The sequence below is a fragment of the Stegodyphus dumicola genome, chromosome X2, assembly GCF_044657685.1.
Source record: "Stegodyphus dumicola isolate Sdum_Otavi_A_Nest chromosome X2, ASM4465768v1".
Taxonomy (NCBI): domain Eukaryota; kingdom Metazoa; phylum Arthropoda; class Arachnida; order Araneae; family Eresidae; genus Stegodyphus; species Stegodyphus dumicola.
This window is the reverse complement of record NC_140781.1, coordinates 105694356-105718630: the sequence shown is the minus strand read 5'-3', so window position 1 is coordinate 105718630 and position 24275 is coordinate 105694356. Positions and strand designations below refer to the sequence as shown.

At 30.9% G+C, this 24275-nt stretch overlaps 1 protein-coding gene across 3 annotated transcripts in view; it reads left to right on the top strand.

The window, feature by feature from the left end:
* Positions 1-12951: 12951 nt before the first annotated feature.
* Positions 12952-24275, top strand: part of LOC118192896 (uncharacterized) — a 63799-nt gene continuing 52475 nt past the window's right edge. Inside the window, exons 1-3 of one of the 3 annotated variants that reach the window (XM_085809951.1) lie at positions 12952-13354; positions 17182-17284; positions 21123-21225. In XM_085809951.1, coding sequence (XP_085666077.1) covers positions 21198-21225 — 28 coding nt within the window. In that variant the 5' untranslated portion in view covers positions 12952-13354; positions 17182-17284; positions 21123-21197. Of the gene's footprint in view, positions 13355-17181; positions 17285-20912; positions 21226-24275 lie in introns of those variants that run through there. The other 2 variants (XM_085809949.1, XM_085809950.1) reach the window with 2 other exon arrangements.

The following is a 24275-nucleotide window of genomic DNA, read 5'->3' as shown; positions in this document are numbered from 1 at the left end:
CGGTTGCCTAAAATTGGGGAGATAGTCTTAATAGGCGATGATTTCAAAAAACGCTTGTATTGGCCTTTGGGTAAAATTATAGAGAAAATTCCTGGTCGGGATGGCAAAATTCGAACAGTTAAACTAAAAACTCAGAATGGGATTTTCACAAGGCCCGTTCAGCGTATTTATCCACTAGAGATACAACTAGATGAAAATTATTTAGTTGAAGAGCCTAACGTTAACGACGATAAGAAAAACGATCAGACTGACGTACAGCATATAAAACAGAAATTTACGTCGTCAGGACGGCTTGTTAAGAAGCCTAATGTACTAGACCTTTTTAATAGGATAACATATGTTTTTGAGTCGTTTGCCACTGACTCAAAAAGGGGGGAGGATGTTGCATAATCGAGAAAATATTGTTAAGAATTTTATTATTACTATTTTTTATTATTATTGTCTATTTTTCAAAAGTGTGTTTTTGTTTTATTATTGTGTGAAGTTGTAACTATATGTCTTTTCTTGTGTGGCAACAACGCTTCTGTAATTCTTCAATTTGAACTTTTGGATGTGTGCCAAGTTTGATGGCGTAATGGGTGAGAGCGTCGATTGATTGTGTAGATGAAACATGTAGTTTCAGAACGTTATTTCTTTAAAATATGTAAAATAAATGTTTTGTTTTCTGAACTCGGATTATGCAAACGTTATTTAGTTTCAACACAATTTATACAGAATGACTATCAAAATACAATAAAAAACAAAGATTTATTGCATAATGAAATTTTATAAGTGATTAATTCTGAACTACAGTTCAGTGCCGTATGAAGTTGCTGTTTTCGTTCTTGAGATAACATAAGGAACTATTTTGTATAAGGAAATAATTTAACTAATTTTAAAGCTATAGGAAAATATGCATTGTTTGTAATAAGGATGACGTTTTTGGAGCATTCTATGAATGAACAGCTTAATGAGCTTTTTCGTTAATAAAAAAAGGAAGTAGATGACTATGAATGCATTTACAAGTATTCAACATTCTAGATAAAATTCTTCTATGAAATTAATAAAAAGTTGGATGCACATTATTATTAATAAATGTTAAGTTTCTTTTTCTTTTCTTTTCTCACAAATCTGAATAAAGAATTCTGAATAAAGTTTTGGGATGAAGCATTCGAAATTACCTACAACATTAAGCGCATGCACAAAATTTTTATTATCTTTAAAATATTCAAAAAATAATATTTACAGCAAAAAATTTTAAAAAAAAAGTAAAATCATAGTTATGATGTAATTGACAAAACATATTACATTAGTCAGATGTTATTTTCAAAAGTTTGATTATTTACAAATGTTTTCTTTAATCATAGCACACTTTCATTTAGCAAATAGATTTCCTGGATGAAACATCTTAAAAGTTCTAAAGCCACTTGAAATAATCATTTAATCTCTCATAGTTTGTCCTAAATTAATAATATAGAAAGAAAGAAACTTACAAGAGCAGTTAACAGTAAAAGTAATGATCAGCTTGTATGATTAAATTTCTTTATCAAACAAAATAAAGTTCACTTAATTAGTGATGTTTCTGTATTGAATTGTTATAATCATTTCCTTTGCTAACAGGCTGTCCTAATAAAATATCTGTGAACCTTTCAGTTTCATTTGCTGTAGGTTTGTTCAGTTTTCATTATTTTACAAATTTTTGTTGAGAAAAATATTTTTTGTAGAATAATCTTTTTACTTGTAGATTCAAATTTAGTGCATATATATTTTTTGATTTATTGTGTCGTAATTTTCTGTCAACTGTAATAATTTTTGAACGGCATTTAAATGTTGCATGATTTGCTGAAATATTTTGTCTGTTAATGTAGTCTGGAAATTTTTATTTTCATTTACTAGTGATTAAAAAAAAATTATGATAGTTGATTTCTCAGAAGTGAAGTTTATGTGTGTTTTTTCTAAATTTTGTACTCCTTCTTTTCAGAAGTTAATGATTGCTCCAGAATAACTTGTTTCACGTCTGTTGTACATTACTGCTGAAAGAATGTGTTTGCACAAATTATTTTGAATACTAAGGTCAATACATTCACAAGTATATGCTTGCATGCTAATACTACACTGTGTATACATTTTCAAACAGTGGTTTGTTACAATCATGCTCTGAATTTTTTTTGACCTAATAGATTCTTCTTAATGAGCTACTTTTAAATTTAAATATTCTGTCATCAATCTTCTCAGACTGTAAACATTTTGTGTCTTTGTGTGGCCTTATAAGTATTTGAGATTTTTGTTGTAATTTTGCCTTTGTGTTTTTTTTTTTTTTTTTAATTCTGCCAAGGCAGCATAATGACCTAATAGGCAATGAAAAACTGTTGAATATTGCGATCATATTGAAACTCAGCAGCAGGCTATCTTGAAAGGGAGGGAAGACAACAGGGCGCAAAATTTTAAGATGTAGTGATTGCTGCTGAAGGTGCCTGTAATGTGTGATTGCTGCTGAGAGTGCCTGTAATGTAGTATATTAGGCATGAGTAACAGTGCTAATGGTACCCTAAACTATAACCATTAGTGATAGACTGATAGGATAAGTCATAATGCAAGGGTCATGATATCTGGTATTAAAATGTCCCCAGACTAAGATAAGACCATCGTAATGGTAAGGCAAAAATGAGATTTGTCTGAAAAGAATGTTGTGTAATGCTCAAACTTCCCACATAAAGGAGCAGTGGCAAAACATATAATTTCAGTAATTGAAACAACCTATAGTTCTTTCTTTTTTAGTCTTTCTACATAGCATTACTGGAGTACGTGATATGAGTATACACTGCAATATTAATTATCTGCATATTCCATCAAAGTCTATTCTAAGTCATCTAACAGGAAGATTTTAAGATTATTAGATCCTTCATTCATGGTATTGCATTTTGAATACCAGCAGCGTAGAAAGTGAGAAAGGGAAACAGATGCGTATTATGACGGAAAAAACTTTAATATATTTTAAGGAGGGATTTTTGAAATAAACTGTGATAACTACAAAAAATGAATAACTATTACATTATATAGAATAAAAAAGATTAAAATCATTACCATTAATTAATCTTTAAAAAAGATTAAATCATTACTTCCGTACCAATTTTTTTCTTTTTGAGGTGATGGAATAAGAACATGACCTAAATTAAAATTATGCTTGTAGTATGTGTTGTAGTACTGTATTGAAATTTTATTTTCATAAATTTTAATATTTATGCTAGCTGTACATGTCTGTCCACACTTTGAGCTTTGTCTACACAAACCTTGAGCTTTTAGTTGCCATATTCTTTTCCCTTCAGATTTATAAAATCCACTTTGGCTACCTGTCATAGTTAGAGAAGAAGGGATTTTTGAATTTTTCCCCCCATGAGCTATTTAATACAAAGGATGTTCTGGTATTTCTTTCCTCATCATGTAACCATTCATAAAAAAGCTCTATAAAAAATTAAAAGGAATTAATAATCCATTATCTAATAACAATATGTTAATTTCATAATATGTAATAAACATATATTGCAATTTTGAATCAGCATCTTGTTAAATATATATAGTATTATGAAAACCAATTTTAACCTGTATATGTTAAAAAAGAATAGGAAGTCTATAGTTGTTTTTAACATAGTGGGTCATTTAAAAAAAATTCTGTCATTTTTAGTGGCTGAATTTAAAATTACTTCATACAGAAAGCACCAACAACTTATGTAATCACCATCATTCTCACATTTTCTCATCTGGAAATCAGCTTATAGGTGACTTAGAAGCCAAATATTGTTCAATATACTGTTTAACATATTTCAAAATATTTCACAGTTAAGAAATGTTAGAAATACTGAAATATTTTAAAGCAATGTTATTGTGTCTAAGATGTAAGGCAGATGAACTAGAGCATGCAAAACAAGTATCCTGATTTTTTATTATATGTTTCAAGAGGCACGTCGGTAGTAGTTATCACTCAACAGTAAGAACTTTTCTCTATTTATAAATCCAAGCAGCCGCTGGTAGTTTGATCCAGTTCAAATCCCTGCAAAATTGCTAACTGCACAGTTGTTCATGTAATTTTCTAAATGTGTAATATGAATACAACCAGCTTCCCTTAAGAGGCCCCATGATTATATCTCTGTCCTTTATCAGACAGTCCTAATGTGCTTTATCATTATCTGATCAATCCAAAATAATCCTGAAAAATGATTTTTGAATATTTCTGAGGTCAATATCTATATTGAACATTGTTTCTTTCAGACAACTAACTACCTACACATTAGAAAAATTATCTGGGGCCATGGGTGGTAATTTTCCAGACAGTTCATTGTATATGTATACTTTAAAGCTTTGCCAAAGACAGGGGTTACTTCGTGGTGTAGTGGTCAGCACACTGAGCCGGATAATTTGGGCATCGCGCTATTTCCCTCTCGGATCTTCTGGATTCTCTTTTCTTTCTAGATCGCTTGAATATAGTTTCGCCTTTAAATAATATTATACCTCACCGATTTTTTCTCATACTGTTCTTTGCTATCTGTTAAATGTCCATATGTAAGGGATGGTTTATTCTTCACCGCCTTAAATGAATTTTTAGAACTATGAGCTTATATAAATAACAGTGTGCCTCATTGTGTTATATTAACATTATTTAACTAGTAATAAATTATGATAGTAAAATAATTAATCTTGTAATAAATTATGATAGTTAAATTAATAAATACTGTTTAATTTGTGTTTTTAATACATATACTCAGTTATTTACACACATAAATATATATATATATATATTTTTATTTTATTTATTTATTTATTTTTTTGGGTGTATGCGGTTGTGGTCTTGTATTGTATATGGTTCTATGTTGTTAGTCTGCTGCTGCTTTTTGAAAAATGTATGAAAATGTTGAGAATGAAAGTAGCATAAGTTACTTTGGTTAAATTAATATATACTTTTGTTTGATGACCTTTGTTGATATCTCAGGATGCAAGCGTACATATTACTTTATATTCCATGCTAAATACCTTGATACGAAGCATTTTAACACCGTCAATATTTGTTTTTTCCCCAGTACCACATCTATTCACCATTACCAAACACACTCACTACACAAACACACCTGTGAGACACTATTTATTGTAAATGAAGACAGTTTCTTCTCCTTTTAACTACACTCATGGACACAATCGTATTTTAGGATATTTTCTACTTCTTTTCCTTTTCTTTCTATAGGCCCCCCCTTTTTCTTTTCTTTTTCCCTCTATTATTTTTGGGCCATTTATTTTAAATTTTATTTTGTCCCATCTTTTCTTCCTGGCCTTTTGAACTCGTACAATATGTACGAAGTTCCTTTTTACTCTCCTCAAATGCGAAATTGGCCCTCTTTCTATATACCTTTCCTTCGCACCTATGCTTGATTTTTCGCCCATCGGTGCAGAAAGACTTACCGGGTGCAAAACAAGACATCTGTCTACTTTGTCTGTCTGTCTGTCTGTCAGTAGCTCTTTTAAAGTGTCCGTTTTTTCTTTAATTGTGTCCATCTCCACTAGAAGATCAGACATCGCTTCTCTGTTATTTAACGATTCCTTCATCTAATCTTCAGTTAAAAGCTGTTTCTCGTAACGAGCGCTTTTATTATCAAGGGGTTTTATAAGCACCCAATTTTTCTTTTGTAATTTTCTGATTCATTGTTTGACTTCTTTATCTTCCATATGTGAAAATTCTTCGGAATGCTTTGCATTTGAGATTTGTAAGATTTTTTTGAACTTCATTTTCAGTCTATGGAAATTCTTTAAAGTAGCAGATAAATTCTTTCTGGTGTTGATGGATGAATGTTGAACCACGTATGAATGAAATTCTAGCAGTGGACAAATTAAATGGAATCCTGTAAGGTACTGCTATTCGCGAAATCACGCTTTACAAGTCTGCGCTCAGCAAGTACCTGTTGTATTAGAAATGATAGGCTACGAAACGTGACTTGAAGAATCATATGAGGTATCTAGAATGCAGATTGGTAGTTTAGTCGTGATAAATAAACAGTCTATACAGATGACCGGAAATAATAAAAATTTAGATGGATTAACTATAAAGTATTTTACTCCTGGACCATTAGTCATAAACAGTACTTGTGTAAAAACAGATTAAAGTATATGGATTCCCTGTTTAAGAAAGGAATTTCTTTCTGACAGTATGCAGTCTGTACCATACCTGGAATACGGAGGTGTTGCATCTTCAGGGAAACAAAATCTTTTATTCTGTAATTTTTACTGAAAATGTGTGTTTAAATTTTGTTACCTAGATAACAAAATTAGATAACCCTATTTTTAACTCTTTTTATATGAAAATGAACCCAAATACAGACAAAGAAATAAAATTGCATTCCTTCCCTTAGTGCAGTTATGTGCAACTTTAACTTAAAGGGAGCCAATTTTGAGTTTATAAAATTTTGACGAGCACAAGGATCTAGTGCACTTTTTCAGTTATAAATACATTACACAAAGTCTAAAAATGTGTGGTATAATATGTTAAAGAAAAGGTATACTCTTTGTATTATTTACAAAAAATTCAGCAAGATGAAAGTTAAATACAGGGAAATCGTATTTTAATGTGAAATTTAACACTGCATTTCTTCTGCGAGTTTTTTTTTGCCTCTGATACATGCGATGTTATGGCTAAATCCTTGCAGTCGTTGGGATGTTGATTTGTTATCCCGTATCTAAACATTGATTTTAACAAGTTCATTGTTGAAAATCCTCTTTCACATTTTTAAGCAGATTGGAAGCAGGAATTTATCTTTTTAAAAGTTTAACTGTTCATGATGTTTCTGTTCTAGGACTATTCAATTGGCTTTTTGTGATATTCTTGATCTTAATTAGGATGAAAATCAGTTATTTCCATTTCTTGATCAATAGAATTGTTATTTAACATATTTGCAATCTTTTACCATTTTTCTTAAATACTAGTATTATGTAATGGGTTTGAAGTGAATGAAGTAGTTAACCTAATTTTAAATACACTGAAAACATCTAATTTAGAAACTAATTTAAGCTCGATGAGATTTTCCAAATGATTCTTTCAGTTTTCTTATATTTCACCCCTTAGTTCTCCAGATTTTCAAAGGGGCAAAACGTATATTACATTATGGTAAAAATGTATATTCCTCATATTTGTGTAATATTTTCACAAAATTAATTCTGATTTAAAATTAATTTATAATACCCTTTAATTTAAAGACTCTAGTTTAGTTCTCACGCCTCTCCCTCAAATTTAAGATTTAGTTACTATGTCTGTAAGAATGGCTAAATCATAGAACCAGGTATGTTCAATAATTTCTTCATAAGTTTTGTTTCTGGATTTTTCAAATTCTTCTATGAAACTTTTGTAACAGAAGCTGGGATGGAACCCGGGCAGCCAGACAGAATGTCCCTTCCCTGAGTGAAAAGTTCTATCATTTCTTTGAAAGTGACCTGATAATATTTCAGAATAAACCCTCGTGACACTAATAAATGTATATAGATTTTTTAATGTTTATTTAATGTGTGTTTGGTTCTTAAAATATTTTGAGCTATTATATTACTAATTCTGTGTGTGAATTAACACAGTTTAATATAGAACACCTGCTTCAAGGCTAAAGGTAAAGTATTTGAATAATGTTTTACCTTTCGTCTGTTTTCAGACGCAGGTTCTATTCTACAATTTACGGAATTTCTCGGTATTGGATATCTCACATAGCTGACAAAATTTCATTCCTATTTGTAGGTTTCATAGTACAATAGGTTGAGCATCCCTACATTAGTATATGACTTTGATTCCTTCGAAAGAAAAAGGAGTATCTTAGTTTTCTTGAATTTTTGGTCAAAATTTTAGTATGTAGGTAATTGCAATAGCTCTTCCACAAAATTGCAATTAAATTTTTTGTAACATTTCAAAATGCTGTATCATTCAATGGCATTTGATGTGTTTTAGCTTGCTATATTAAAGCTGGGCTCGAACCCGGGCAGCTATACAATATGTTCTTTCCCTGAGTGAAATATTTCTATAATTACATTAAAGTCACCTGGTAATATTTCAAGATAATTTCTGGTATATCGGACTAAGCTGTCCTCTCTCATGGATGAGAGTTCCTAAGTAGAGAACTTATAATTAGAAATGGTTCTTACGTTAAAATTCTGAATGAAATATTTCTTTTATGGTATACGACTTTTGTTTCCAAGATGTTCTTCCAAGTCTGGTTTTAGAGAGGTGTTTTTGTGCTTTTTTTTTAAAAAAATCTTTAAAAGTATATATGTATAGCTCTTTTAATATTAATGTATTGCGAGTTTGATTACTCTATTTTGATCTGTTATGTCACTAATTATGTGTGTGAATTAAGATAGTCTAATATATAACACCTGCTTCAAAGCTAGCAGTAAAGTTTATTTTGAATATTTGTGATTTAAAATTACCTGCTCTTTGTCTTTTGGTGCCATCTTTCTACCAGCGCTGCAATTATTTACTCTTCTCGAAGATCATTATCCCTTTTATTCTGTGTATCCGTAATAACTGTCTAATTTTTTTTTCATTATTCATGTTGTACCCATATATTAAAATCCCCTTTCGCTTACTGTATTTCTGTCGTATTAGGAAAATCAGCTTTTCTATCGATTGCCGTCATGCTTTTAGTAACAATGTAGCACATTGCTGGAGTTTAAAACAAAGAAGGCGACTCTTGAAGTTTTATATATTAAGAAACAATATTAGATATTTCTCTTTGTGTATAATTATTCTTTAATATCAAAGTAGTTAAAATCTAATGATTTCTTTTTTACCCTTTTGGCCCCTTCTAGTGTAATTTGTGATCATTTTTGTGCACTCTTGGAATGCAGAACATGATATCGTGTAAGAAAAAGAACGGATGAATAATGCAGAGCAAAAAGACATCTGTGGCTGGTAATTCTTGTTTTATATCAACTTTATTTCCACTAGAAATACTTGAATGTTATAATTTGTCCATCCCTTTTCACATGTTGCTTTATATTGAAGCTTTACTAGTTATTTATTTTACATGAACGTGTCACATTATGTTTTAATGTTTAGGGTAGCATTTGTTCATTAATTTCGTAGGTTTTGAATTTCATATTGAAGTGTCTGAATTGGTGCTTTCTCTATATTGTATTGTAATATTCGAAGTGAGGTTGAACTGTTAATCACACTATAATTATCAGAAGTCTGAGATTTGTTAGAGTTCTGTTGCTTCGTAGTGGTTTCAAAAGTACTGCTGTGATGTAATTTTTTCCCAAGTGGCCTCCTTTCGCATTACGAGGAGGAGGCTAAACATTTTCCTCTCTGTGTGGCCTAATATTTTCCATGTCCAACGGGGTCTTCTCTTCCCAACAGGCCAGTGTAATTGCACTGCCTGGGTATAAACCAATTTTGTTTCAGTTTTTTCCGAATTTAGAGTCTCTCTATCAAGTGCTGTTTCTCTTAAAACCATTGAAAGTTAAGTGTTGAATAAAAAAGAAATGTAAATAAAAATTTAATGTATAGTCGTAAAGAAAGTTAGTGGAGCCAAATTGTCTTCTGTTAAGGATGCTCAAAATGTGCTTTTTCTTAGTTGTTTTAAGCATACTTTATTATATTTTGTCCCTAATCCGAACAATTTTGGCATATTGTGAAGTTTTATGAACCAATTTGCGAAGATCTCTTTAAAATCGATAAAAAAATATTCATTTTGAAATAAAATCAGAGATGTTTTATTATTATCGAAGTAAAATTCTGCAGACTAACTTTCAACTTGGTTTTGAAAAGCACTCTGAAAGTTTCTTTAGGACTTGTTTTCGTTCTCTTGGCAAATACATGACAGAATTATTTTTTGAAAAAGCTGATGTCTTTTGCTTATAAGAATGACTGATGCAACTGTAACCATGTCGCTGTAAAGAGCACATATTTCCCAGTAGCTCTTTTAAAGTGTCCGTTTTTTTCTTTAATTGTGTCCATCTCCACTAGAAGATCAGACATTGCTTCTCTGTTATTTAACGATTCCTTCATCTAATCTTCAGTTAAAAGCTGTTTCTCGTAATGAGCGCTTTTATTATCAAGGGGTTTTATAAGCTCCCAATTCTTCTTTTGTAATTTTCTGATTCATTGTTTGACTTCTTTATCTTCCATATGTGAAAATTCTTCGGAATGCTTTGCATTTGAGATTTGTAAGATTTTTTTGAACTTCATTTTCAGTCTATGGAAATTGTTTAAAGTAGCAGATGAATTCTTTCTGGTGTTGATGGATGAATGTTGAACCACGTATGAATGAAATTCTAGCAGTGGACAAATTAAATGGAATCCTGTAAGGTACTGCTATACGCGAAATCACGCTTTACAAGTCTGCGCTCAGCAAGTACCTGTTGTATTAGAAATGATAGGCTACGAAACGTGACTTGAAGAATCATATGAGGTATCTAGAATACAGATTGGTAGTTTAGTCGTGATAAATAAACAGTCTATACAGATGACCGGAAATAATAAAAATTTAGATGGATTAACTATAAAGTATTTTACTCCTGGACCATTAGTCATAAACAGTACTTGTGTAAAAACAGATTAAAGTATATGGATTCCCTGTTTAAGAAAGGAATTTCTTTCTGACAGTATGCAGTCTGTACCATACCTGGAATTGCGAGGTGTTGCATGTTCAGGGAAACAAAATCTTTTATTCTGTAATTTTTACTGAAAATGTATGTTTAAATTTTGTTACCTAGATAACAAAATTAGATAACCCTATTTTTAACTGTTTTTATATGAAAATGAAACCAAATACAGACAAAGAAATAAAATTGCATTCCTTCCCTTAGTGCAGTTATGTGCAACTTTAACTTAAAGGGAGCCAATTTTGAGTTTATAAAATTTTGGCGAGCACAAGGATCTAGTGCACTTTTAATATTTCAGTTATAAATACATAACACAAAGTATAAAAATGTGTGGTATAATAAGTTAAAGAAAAGGTATACTCTTTGTATTATTTACAAAAAATTCAGCAAGATGAAAGTTAAATACAGGGAAATGGTATTTTAATGTGAAATTTAACACTGCATTTCTTCTGCGAGTTTTTTTTTTTTTGCCTCTGATACATGCGATGTTATGGCTAAATCCTTGCAGTCGTTGGGATGTTGATTTGTTATCCTGTATCTAAACATTGATTTTAACAAGTTCATTGTTGAAAATCCTCTTTCACATTTTTAAGTAGATTGGAAGCAGGAATTTATCTTTTTAAAAGTTTAACTGTTCATGATGTTTCTGTTCTAGGACTATTCAATTGGCTTTTTGTGATATTCTTGATCTTAATTAGGATGAAAATCAGTTATTTCCATTTCTTGATCAATAGAATTGTTATTTAACATATTTGCAGTCTTTTACCATTTTTCTTAAATACTAGTATTATGTAATGGGTTTGAAGTGAATGAAGTAGTTAACCTAATTTTAAATACACTAAAGACATCTAATTTAGAAACTAATTTAAGCTCCATGAGATTTTCCAAATGATTCTTTCAGTTTTCTTATATTTCACCCCTTAGTTCTCCAGATTTTCAATGGGGCAATACGTACATTACATTATGGTAAAAATGTATATTCCTCATATTTGTGTCATATTTTCACAAAATTAATTTTGATTTAAAATGAATTTATAATACCCTTTAATTCAAAGACTTTAGTTTAGTTCTCTCGCCCCCTCCCTCAAATTTAAGATTTAGTTACTATGTCTGTAAGAATGGCTAAATCATAGAACCAGGTATGTTCAATAATTTCTTCATAAGTTTTGTTTCTGGATTTTTAAAATTCTTCTATGAAACTTTTGTAACAGAAGCTGGGATGGAACCCGGGCAGCCAGACAGAATGTCCCTTCCCTGAGTGAAAAGTTCTATCATTTCTTTGAAAGTGACCTGATAATATTTCAGAATAAACCCTCATAACACTAATAAATGTATATAGATTTTTTAATGTTTATTTAATGTGTGTTTGGTTCTTAAAATATTTTTAGCTATTATATTACTAATTTTGTATGTGAATTAACACAGTTTAATATAGAACACCTGCTTCAAGGCTAAAGGTAAAGTATTTGAATAATGTTCTACCTTTCGTCTGTTTTCAGACGCAGGTTCTATTCTACAATTTACGGAATTTCTGGGTATTGGACATCTCACATAGCTGACAAAATTTCATTCCTATGTGTAGGTTTCATAGTACAATAGGTTGAGCATCCCTACATTAGTATTTGACTTTGATTCCTTCGAAAGAAAAAGAAGTATCTTAGTTTTCTTGAATTTTTGGTCAAAATTTTAGTATGTAGGTAATTGCAATAGCTCTTCCACAAAATTGCAATTAAATTTTTTGTAACATTTCAAAATGCTGTATCATTCAATGGCATTTGATGTGTTTTAGCTTGCTATATTAAAGCTGGGCTCGAACCCGGGCAGCTATACAATATGTTCTTTCCCTGAGTGAAATATTTCTATAATTACATTAAAGTCACCTGGTAATATTTCAAGATAATTTCTGGTATATCGGACTAAGCTGTCCTCTCTCATGGATGAGAGTTCCTAAGTAGAGAACTTATAATTAGAAATGGTTCTTACGTTAAAATTCTGAATGAAATATTTCTTTTATGGTATACGACTTTTGTTTCCAAGATGTTCTTCCAAGTCTGGTTTTAGAGAGGTGTTTTTGTGCTTTTTTTTTAAAAAAATCTTTAAAAGTATATATGTATAGCTCTTTTAATATTAATGTATTGCGAGTTTGATTACTCTATTTTGATCTGTTATGTCACTAATTATGTGTGTGAATTAAGATAGTCTAATATATAAAACCTGCTTCAAAGCTAGCAGTAAAGTTTATTTTGAATATTTGTGATTTAAAATTACCTGCTCTTTGTCTTTTGGTGCCATCTTTCTACCAGCGCTGCAATTATTTACTCTTCTCGAAGATCATTATCCCTTTTATTCTGTGTATCCGTAATAACTGTCTAATTTTTTTTTCATTATTCATGTTGTACCCATATATTAAAATCCCCTTTCGCTTACTGTATTTCTGTCGTATTAGGAAAATCAGCTTTTCTATCGATTGCCGTCATGCTTTTAGTAACAATGTAGCACATTGCTGGAGTTTAAAACAAAGAAGGCGACTCTTGAAGTTTTATATATTAAGAAACAATATTAGATATTTCTCTTTGTGTATAATTATTCTTTAATATCAAAGTAGTTAAAATCTAATGATTTCTTTTTTACCCTTTTGGCCCCTTCTAGTGTAATTTGTGATCATTTTTGTGCACTCTTGGAATGCAGAACATGATATCGTGTAAGAAAAAGAACGGATGAATAATGCAGAGCAAAAAGACATCTGTGGCTGGTAATTCTTGTTTTATATCAACTTTATTTCCACTAGAAATACTTGAATGTTATAATTTGTCCATCCCTTTTCACATGTTGCTTTATATTGAAGCTTTACTAGTTATTTATTTTACATGAACGTGTCACATTATGTTTTAATGTTTAGGGTAGCATTTGTTCATTAATTTCGTAGGTTTTGAATTTCATATTGAAGTGTCTGAATTGGTGCTTTCTCTATATTGTATTGTAATATTCGAAGTGAGGTTGAACTGTTAATCACACTATAATTATCAGAAGTCTGAGATTTGTTAGAGTTCTGTTGCTTCGTAGTGGTTTCAAAAGTACTGCTGTGATGTAATTTTTTCCCAAGTGGCCTCCTTTCGCATTACGAGGAGGAGGCTAAACATTTTCCTCTCTGTGTGGCCTAATATTTTCCATGTCCAACGGGGTCTTCTCTTCCCAACAGGCCAGTGTAATTGCACTGCCTGGGTATAAACCAATTTTGTTTCAGTTTTTTCCGAATTTAGAGTCTCTCTATCAAGTGCTGTTTCTCTTAAAACCATTGAAAGTTAAGTGTTGAATAAAAAAGAAATGTAAATAAAAATTTAATGTATAGTCGTAAAGAAAGTTAGTGGAGCCAAATTGTCTTCTGTTAAGGATGCTCAAAATGTGCTTTTTCTTAGTTGTTTTAAGCATACTTTATTATATTTTGTCCCTAATCCGAACAATTTTGGCATATTGTGAAGTTTTATGAACCAATTTGCGAAGATCTCTTTAAAATCGATAAAAAAATATTCATTTTGAAATAAAATCAGAGATGTTTTATTATTATCGAAGTAAAATTCTGCAGACTAACTTTCAACTTGGTTTTGAAAAGCACTCTGAAAGTTTCTTTAGGACTTGTTTTCGTTCTCTTGGCAAATACATGACAGAATTATTTTTTGAAAAAGCTGATGTCTTTTGCTTATAAGAATGACTGATGCAACTGTAACCATGTCGCTGTAAAGAGCACATATTTCCCAGTAGCTCTTTTAAAGTGTCCGTTTTTTTCTTTAATTGTGTCCATCTCCACTAGAAGATCAGACATTGCTTCTCTGTTATTTAACGATTCCTTCATCTAATCTTCAGTTAAAAGCTGTTTCTCGTAATGAGCGCTTTTATTATCAAGGGGTTTTATAAGCTCCCAATTCTTCTTTTGTAATTTTCTGATTCATTGTTTGACTTCTTTATCTTCCATATGTGAAAATTCTTCGGAATGCTTTGCATTTGAGATTTGTAAGATTTTTTTGAACTTCATTTTCAGTCTATGGAAATTGTTTAAAGTAGCAGATGAATTCTTTCTGGTGTTGATGGATGAATGTTGAACCACGTATGAATGAAATTCTAGCAGTGGACAAATTAAATGGAATCCTGTAAGGTACTGCTATACGCGAAATCACGCTTTACAAGTCTGCGCTCAGCAAGTACCTGTTGTATTAGAAATGATAGGCTACGAAACGTGACTTGAAGAATCATATGAGGTATCTAGAATACAGATTGGTAGTTTAGTCGTGATAAATAAACAGTCTATACAGATGACCGGAAATAATAAAAATTTAGATGGATTAACTATAAAGTATTTTACTCCTGGACCATTAGTCATAAACAGTACTTGTGTAAAAACAGATTAAAGTATATGGATTCCCTGTTTAAGAAAGGAATTTCTTTCTGACAGTATGCAGTCTGTACCATACCTGGAATAGCGAGGTGTTGCATGTTCAGGGAAACAAAATCTTTTATTCTGTAATTTTTACTGAAAATGTATGTTTAAATTTTGTTACCTAGATAACAAAATTAGATAACCCTATTTTTAACTGTTTTTATATGAAAATGAAATAAAATACAGACAAAGAAATAAAATTGCATTCCTTCCCTTAGTGCAGTTATGTGCAACTTTAACTTAAAGGGAGCCAATTTTGAGTTTATAAAATTTTGGCGAGCACAAGGATCTAGTGCACTTTTAATATTTCAGTTATAAATACATAACACAAAGTATAAAAATGTGTGGTATAATAAGTTAAAGAAAAGGTATACTCTTTGTATTATTTACAAAAAATTCAGCAAGATGAAAGTTAAATACAGGGAAATGGTATTTTAATGTGAAATTTAACACTGCATTTCTTCTGCGAGTTTTTTTTTTTTGCCTCTGATACATGCGATGTTATGGCTAAATCCTTGCAGTCGTTGGGATGTTGATTTGTTATCCTGTATCTAAACATTGATTTTAACAAGTTCATTGTTGAAAATCCTCTTTCACATTTTTAAGTAGATTGGAAGCAGGAATTTATCTTTTTAAAAGTTTAACTGTTCATGATGTTTCTGTTCTAGGACTATTCAATTGGCTTTTTGTGATATTCTTGATCTTAATTAGGATGAAAATCAGTTATTTCCATTTCTTGATCAATAGAATTGTTATTTAACATATTTGCAGTCTTTTACCATTTTTCTTAAATACTAGTATTATGTAATGGGTTTGAAGTGAATGAAGTAGTTAACCTAATTTTAAATACACTAAAGACATCTAATTTAGAAACTAATTTAAGCTCGATGAGATTTTCCAAATGATTCTTTCAGTTTTCTTATATTTCACCCCTTAGTTCTCCAGATTTTCAATGGGGCAATACGTACATTACATTATGGTAAAAATGTATATTCCTCATATTTGTGTCATATTTTCACAAAATTAATTTTGATTTAAAATGAATTTATAATACCCTTTAATTCAAAGACTTTAGTTTAGTTCTCTCGCCCCCTCCCTCAAATTTAAGATTTAGTTACTATGTCTGTAAGAATGGCTAAATCATAGAACCAGGTATGTTCAATAATTTCTTCATAAGTTTTGTTTCTGGATTTTTAAAATTCTTCTATGAAACTTTTGTAACAGAAGCTGGGATGGAACCCGGGCAGCCAGACAGAATGTCCCTTCCCTGAGTGAAAAGTTCTATCATTTCTTTGAAAGTGACCTGATAATATTTCAGAATAAACCCTCATAACACTAATAAATGTATATAGATTTTTTAATGTTTATTTAATGTGTGTTTGGTTCTTAAAATATTTTTAGCTATTATATTACTAATTTTGTATGTGAATTAACACAGTTTAATATAGAACACCTGCTTCAAGGCTAAAGGTAAAGTATTTGAATAATGTTCTACCTTTCGTCTGTTTTCAGACGCAGGTTCTATTCTACAATTTACGGAATTTCTGGGTATTGGACATCTCACATAGCTGACAAAATTTCATTCCTATGTGTAGGTTTCATAGTACAATAGGTTGAGCATCCCTACATTAGTATTTGACTTTGATTCCTTCGAAAGAAAAAGGAGTATCTTAGTTTTCTTGAATTTTTGGTCAAAATTTTAGTATGTAGGTAATTGCAATAGCTCTTCCACGAAATTGCATTTAAATTTTTTGTAACATTTCAAAATGCTGTATCATTCAATGGCATTTGATGTGTTTTAGCTTGCTATATTAAAGCTGGGCTCGAACCCGGGCAGCTATACAATATGTTCTTTCCCTGAGTGAAATATTTCTATAATTACATTAAAGTCACCTGGTAATATTTCAAGATAATTTCTGGTATATCGGACTAAGCTGTCCTCTCTCATGGATGAGAGTACCTGCATTGCAGTCATGCTTTTAGTAACAATGTAGCACATTGCTGGAGTTTAAAACAAAGAAGGCGACTCTTGAAGTTTTATATATTAAGAAACAATATTAGATATTTCTCTTTGTGTATAATTATTCTTTAATATCAAAGTAGTTAAAATCTAATGATTTCTTTTTTCCCCTTTTGGCCCCTTCTAGTGTAATTTGTGATCATTTTTGTGCACTCTTGGAATGCAGAACATGATATCGTGAAAGAAAAAGAACGGATGAATAATGCAGAGCAAAAAGACATCTGTGGCTGGTAATTCTTGTTTTATATCAACTTTATTTCCACTAGAAATACTTGAATGTTATAATTTGTCCATCCCTTTTCACATGTTGCTTTATATTGAAGCTTTACTAGTTATTTATTTTACATGAACGTGTCACATTATGTTTTAATGTTTAGGGTAGCATTTGTTCATTAATTTCGTAGGTTTTGAATTTCATATTGAAGTGTCTGAATTGGTGCTTTCTCTATATTGTATTGTAATATTCGAAGTGAGGTTGAACTGTTAATCACACTATAATTATCAGAAGTCTGAGATTTGTTAGAGTTCTGTTGCTTCGTAGTGGTTTCAAAAGTACTGCTGTGATGTAATTTTTTCCCAAGTGGCCTCCTTTCGCATTACGAGGAGGAGGCTAAACATTTTCCTCTCTGTGTGGCCTAATATTTTCCATGTCCAACGGGGTCTTCTCTTCCCAACAGGCCAGTGTAATTGCACTGCCTGGGTATAAACCAATTTTGTTTCAGTTTTTTCCGAATTTAGAGTCTCTCTATCAAGTGCTGTTTCTCTTAAAACCATTGAAAGTTAAGTGTTGAATAAAAAAGAAATGTAAATAAAAATTTAATGTATAGTCGTAAAGAAAGTTAGTGGAGCCAAATTGTCTTCTGTTAAGGATGCTCAAAATGTGCTTTTTCTTAGTTGTTTTAAGCATACTTTATTATATTTTGTCCCTAATCCGAACAATTTTGGCATATTGTGAAGTTTTATGAACCAATTTGCGAAGATCTCTTTAAAATCGATAAAAAAATATTCATTTTGAAATAAAATCAGAGATGTTTTATTATTATCGAAGTAAAATTCTGCAGACTAACTTTCAACTTGGTTTTGAAAAGCACTCTGAAAGTTTCTTTAGGACTTGTTTTCGTTCTCTTGGCAAATACATGACAGAATTATTTTTTGAAAAAGCTGATGTCTTTTGCTTATAAGAATGACTGATGCAACTGTAACCATGTCGCTGTAAAGAGCACATATTTCCCAGTAGCTCTTTTAAAGTGTCCGTTTTTTTCTTTAATTGTGTCCATCTCCACTAGAAGATCAGACATTGCTTCTCTGTTATTTAACGATTCCTTCATGTAATCTTCAGTTAAAAGCTGTTTCTCGTAATGAGCGCTTTTATTATCAAGGGGTTTTATAAGCTCCCAATTCTTCTTTTGTAATTTTCTGATTCATTGTTTGACTTCTTTATCTTCCATATGTGAAAATTCTTCGGAATGCTTTGCATTTGAGATTTGTAAGATTTTTTTGAACTTCATTTTCAGTCTATGGAAATTGTTTAAAGTAGCAGATGAATTCTTTCTGGTGTTGATGGATGAATGTTGAACCACGTATGAATGAAATTCTAGCAGTGGACAAATTAAATGGAATCCTGTAAGGTACTGCTATACGCGAAATCACGCTTTACAAGTCTGCGCTCAGCAAGTACCTGTTGTATTAGAAATGATAGGCTACGAAACGTGACTTGAAGAATCATATGAGGTATCTAGAATGCAGATTGGTAGTTTAGTCGTGATAAATAAACAGTCTATACAGATGACCGGAAATAATAAAAATTTAGATGGATTACCTATAAAGTATTTTACTCCTGGACCATTAGTCATAAACAGTACTTGTGTAAAAACAGATTAAAGTATATGGATTCCCTGTTTAAGAAAGGAATTTCTTTCTGACAGTATGCAGTCTGTACTATACCTGGAATAGCGAGGTGTTGCATCTTCAGGGAAACAAAATCTTTTATTCTGTAATTTTTACTGAAAATGTGTGTTTAAATTTTGTTACCTAGATAACAAAATTAGATAACCCTATTTTTAACTCTTTTTATATGAAAATGAAACAACAGACAAAGAAAATACAGACAAAGAAATAAAATTGCATTCCTTCCCTTAGTGCAGTTATGTGCAACTTTAACTTAAAGGGAGCCAATTTTGAGTTTATAAAATTTTGGCGAGCACAAGGATCTAGTGCACTTTTAATATTTCAGTTATAAATACATAACACAAAGTATAAAAATGTGTGGTATAATAAGTTAAAGAAAAGGTATATTCTTTGTATTATTTACAAAAAATTCAGCAAGATGAAAGTTAAATACAGGGAAATGGTATTTTAATGTGAAATTTAACACTGCATTTCTTCTGCGAGTTTTTTTTTTTTGCCTCTGATACATGCGATGTTATGGCTAAATCCTTGCAGTCGTTGGGATGTTGATTTGTTATCCTGTATCTAAACATTGATTTTAACAAGTTCATTGTTGAAAATCCTCTTTCACATTTTTAAGTAGATTGGAAGCAGGAATTTATCTTTTTAAAAGTTTAACTGTTCATGATGTTTCTGTTCTAGGACTATTCAATTGGCTTTTTGTGATATTCTTGATCTTAATTAGGATGAAAATCAGTTATTTCCATTTCTTGATCAATAGAATTGTTATTTAACATATTTGCAATCTTTTACCATTTTTCTTAAATACTAGTATTATGTAATGGGTTTGAAGTGAATGAAGTAGTTAACCTAATTTTAAATACACTAAAGACATCTAATTTAGAAACTAATTTAAGCTCGATGAGATTTTCCAAATGATTCTTTCAGTTTTCTTATATTTCACCCCTTAGTTCTCCAGATTTTCAATGGGGCAATACGTTCTTTACATTATGGTAAAAATGTATATTCCTCATATTTGTGTCATATTTTCACAAAATTAATTTTGATTTAAAATGAATTTATAATACCCTTTAATTCAAAGACTCTAGTTTAGTTCTCTCGCCCCCTCCCTCAAATTTAAGATTTAGTTACTATGTCTGTAAGAATGGCTAAATCATAGAACCAGGTATGTTCAATAATTTCTTCATAAGTTTTGTTTCTGGATTTTTAAAATTCTTCTATGAAACTTTTGTAACAGAAGCTGGGATGGAACCCGGGCAGCCAGACAGAATGTCCCTTCCCTGAGTGAAAAGTTCTATCATTTCTTTGAAAGTGACCTGATAATATTTCAGAATAAACCCTCATAACACTAATAAATGTATATAGATTTTTTAATGTTTATTTAATGTGTGTTTGGTTCTTAAAATATTTTGAGCTATTATATTACTAATTCTGTATGTGAATTAACACAGTTTAATATAGAACACCTGCTTCAAGGCTAAAGGTAAAGTATTTGAATAATGTTCTACCTTTCGTCTGTTTTCAGACGCAGGTTCTATTCTACAATTTACGGAATTTCTGGGTATTGGACATCTCACATAGCTGACAAAATTTCATTCCTATGTGTAGGTTTCATAGTACAATAGGTTGAGCATCCCTACATTAGTATTTGACTTTGATTCCTTCGAAAGAAAAAGGAGTATCTTAGTTTTCTTGAATTTTTGGTCAAAATTTTAGTATGTAGGTAATTGCAATAGCTCTTCCACGAAATTGCATTTAAATTTTTTGTAACATTTCAAAATGCTGTATCATTCAATGGCATTTGATGTGTTTTAGCTTGCTATATTAAAGCTGGGCTCGAACCCGGGCAGCTATACAATATGTTCTTTCCCTGAGTGAAATATTTCTATAATTACATTAAAGTCACCTGGTAATATTTCAAGATAATTTCTGGTATATCGGACTAAGCTGTCCTCTCTCATGGATGAGAGTACCTGCATTGCAGTCATGCTTTTAGTAACAATGTAGCACATTGCTGGAGTTTAAAACAAAGAAGGCGACTCTTGAAGTTTTATATATTAAGAAACAATATTAGATATTTCTCTTTGTGTATAATTATTCTTTAATATCAAAGTAGTTAAAATCTAATGATTTCTTTTTTCCCCTTTTGGCCCCTTCTAGTGTAATTTGTGATCATTTTTGTGCACTCTTGGAATGCAGAACATGATATCGTGAAAGAAAAAGAACGGATGAATAATGCAGAGCAAAAAGACATCTGTGGCTGGTAATTCTTGTTTTATATCAACTTTATTTCCACTAGAAATACTTGAATGTTATAATTTGTCCATCCCTTTTCACATGTTGCTTTATATTGAAGCTTTACTAGTTATTTATTTTACATGAACGTGTCACATTATGTTTTAATGTTTAGGGTAGCATTTGTTCATTAATTTCGTAGGTTTTGAATTTCATATTGAAGTGTCTGAATTGGTGCTTTCTCTATATTGTATTGTAATATTCGAAGTGAGGTTGAACTGTTAATCACATTATAATTATCAGAAGTCTGAGATTTGTTAGAGTTCTGTTGCTTCGTAGTGGTTTCAAAAGTACTGCTGTGATGTAATTTTTTCCCAAGTGGCCTCCTTTCGCATTACGAGGAGGAGACTAAACATTTTCCTCTCTGTGTGGCCTAATATTTTCCATGTCCAACGGGGTCTTCTCTTCCCAACAGGCCAGTGTAATTGCACTGCCTGGGTATAAACCAATTTTGTTTCAGTTTTTTCCGAATTTAGAGTCTCTCTATCAAGTGCTGTTTCTCTTAAAACCATTGAAAGTTAAGTGTTGAATAAAAAAGAAATGTAAATAAAAATTTAATGTATAGTCGTAAAGAAAGTTAGTGGAGCCAAATTGTCTTCTGTTAAGGATGCTCAAAATGTGCTTTTTCTTAGTTGTTTTAAGCATACTTTATTATATTTTGTCCCTAATCCGAACAATTTTGGCATATTGTGAAGTTTTATGAACCAATTTGCGAAGATCTCTTTAAAATCGATAAAAGAATATTCATTTTGAAATAAAATCAGAGATGTTTTATTATTATCGAAGTAAAATTCTGCAGACTAACTTTCAACTTGGTTTTGAAAAGCACTCTGAAAGTTTCTTTAGGACTTGTTTTCGTTCTCTTGGCAAATACATGACAGAATTATTTTTTGAAAAAGCTGATGTCTTTTGCTTATAAGAATGACTGATGCAACTGTAACCATGTCGCTGTAAAGAGCACATATTTCCCAGTAGCTCTTTTAAAGTGTCCGTTTTTTTCTTTAATTGTGTCCATCTCCACTAGAAGATCAGACATTGCTTCTCTGTTATTTAACGATTCCTTCATGTAATCTTCAGTTAAAAGCTGTTTCTCGTAATGAGCGCTTTTATTATCAAGGGGTTTTATAAGCTCCCAATTCTTCTTTTGTAATTTTCTGATTCATTGTTTGACTTCTTTATCTTCCATATGTGAAAATTCTTCGGAATGCTTTGCATTTGAGATTTGTAAGATTTTTTTGAACTTCATTTTCAGTCTATGGAAATTGTTTAAAGTAGCAGATGAATTCTTTCTGGTATTGATGGATGAATGTTGAACCACGTATGAATGAAATTCTAGCAGTGGACAAATTAAATGGAATCCTGTAAGGTACTGCTATACGCGAAATCACGCTTTACAAGTCTGCGCTCAGCAAGTACCTGTTGTATTAGAAATGATAGGCTACGAAACGTGACTTGAAGAATCATATGAGGTATCTAGAATGCAGATTGGTAGTTTAGTCGTGATAAATAAACAGTCTATACAGATGACCGGAAATAATAAAAATTTAGATGGATTACCTATAAAGTATTTTACTCCTGGACCATTAGTCATAAACAGTACTTGTGTAAAAACACATTAAAGTATATGGATTCCCTGTTTAGGAAAGGAATTTCTTTCTGACAGTATGCAGTCTGTACCATACCTGGAATAGCGAGGTGTTACATCTTCAGGGAAACAAAATCTTTTATTCTGTAATTTTTACTGAAAATGTATGTTTAAATATTGTTACCTAGATAACAAAATTAGATAACCCTATTTTTAACTCTTTTTATATGAAAATGAAACCAAATACAGACAAAGAAATAAAATTGCATTCTTTCCCTTAGTGCAGTTATGTGCAACTTTAACTTAAAGGGAGCCAATTTTGAGTTTATAAAATTTTGGCGAGCACAAGGATCTAGTGCACTTTTAATATTTCAGTTATAAATACATTACACAAAGTATAAAAATGTGTGGTATAATATGTTAAAGAAAAGGTATACTCTTTGTATTATTTTCAAAAAATTCAGCAAGATGAAAGTTAAATACAGGGAAATCGTATTTTAATGTGAAATTTAAGACTGCATTTCTTCTGCGAGTTTTTTTTTTTTTTTCGCCTCTGATACATGCGATGTTATGGCTAAATCCTTGCAGTCGTTGGGATGTTGATTTGTTATTCTGTATCTAAACATTGATTTTAACAAGTTCATTGTTGAAAATCCTCTTTCACATTTTTAAGTAGATTGGAAGCAGGAATTTATCTTTTTAAAAGTTTAACTGTTCATGATGTTTCTGTTCTAGGACTATTCAATTGGCTTTTTGTGATATTCTTGATCTTAATTAGGATGAAAATCAGTTATTTCCATTTCTTGATCAATAGAATTGTTATTTAACATATTTGCAATCTTTTACCATTTTTCTTAAATACTAGTATTATGTAATGGGTTTGAAGTGAATGAAGTAGTTAACCTAATTTTAAATACACTAAAGACATCTAATTTAGAAACTAATTTAAGCTCGATGAGATTTTCCAAATGATTCTTTCAGTTTTCTTATATTTCACCCCTTAGTTCTCCAGATTTTCAATGGGGCAATACGTTCTTTACATTATGGTAAAAATGTATATTCCTCATATTTGTGTCATATTTTCACAAAATTAATTTTGATTTAAAATGAATTTATAATACCCTTTAATTCAAAGACTCTAGTTTAGTTCTCACGCCCCCTCCCTCAAATTTAAGATTTAGTTACTATGTCTGTAAGAATGGCTAAATCATAGAACCAGGTATGTTCAATAATTTCTTTATAAGTTTCGTTTCTGGATTTTTAAAATTCTTCTATGAAACTTATGTATGTAGGTAATTGCAATAGCTCTTCCACGAAATTGCATTTAAATTTTTTGTAACATTTCAAAATGCTGTATCATTCAATGGCATTTGATGTGTTTTAGCTTGCTATATTAAAGCTGGGCTCGAACCCGGGCAGCTAGACATTATGTT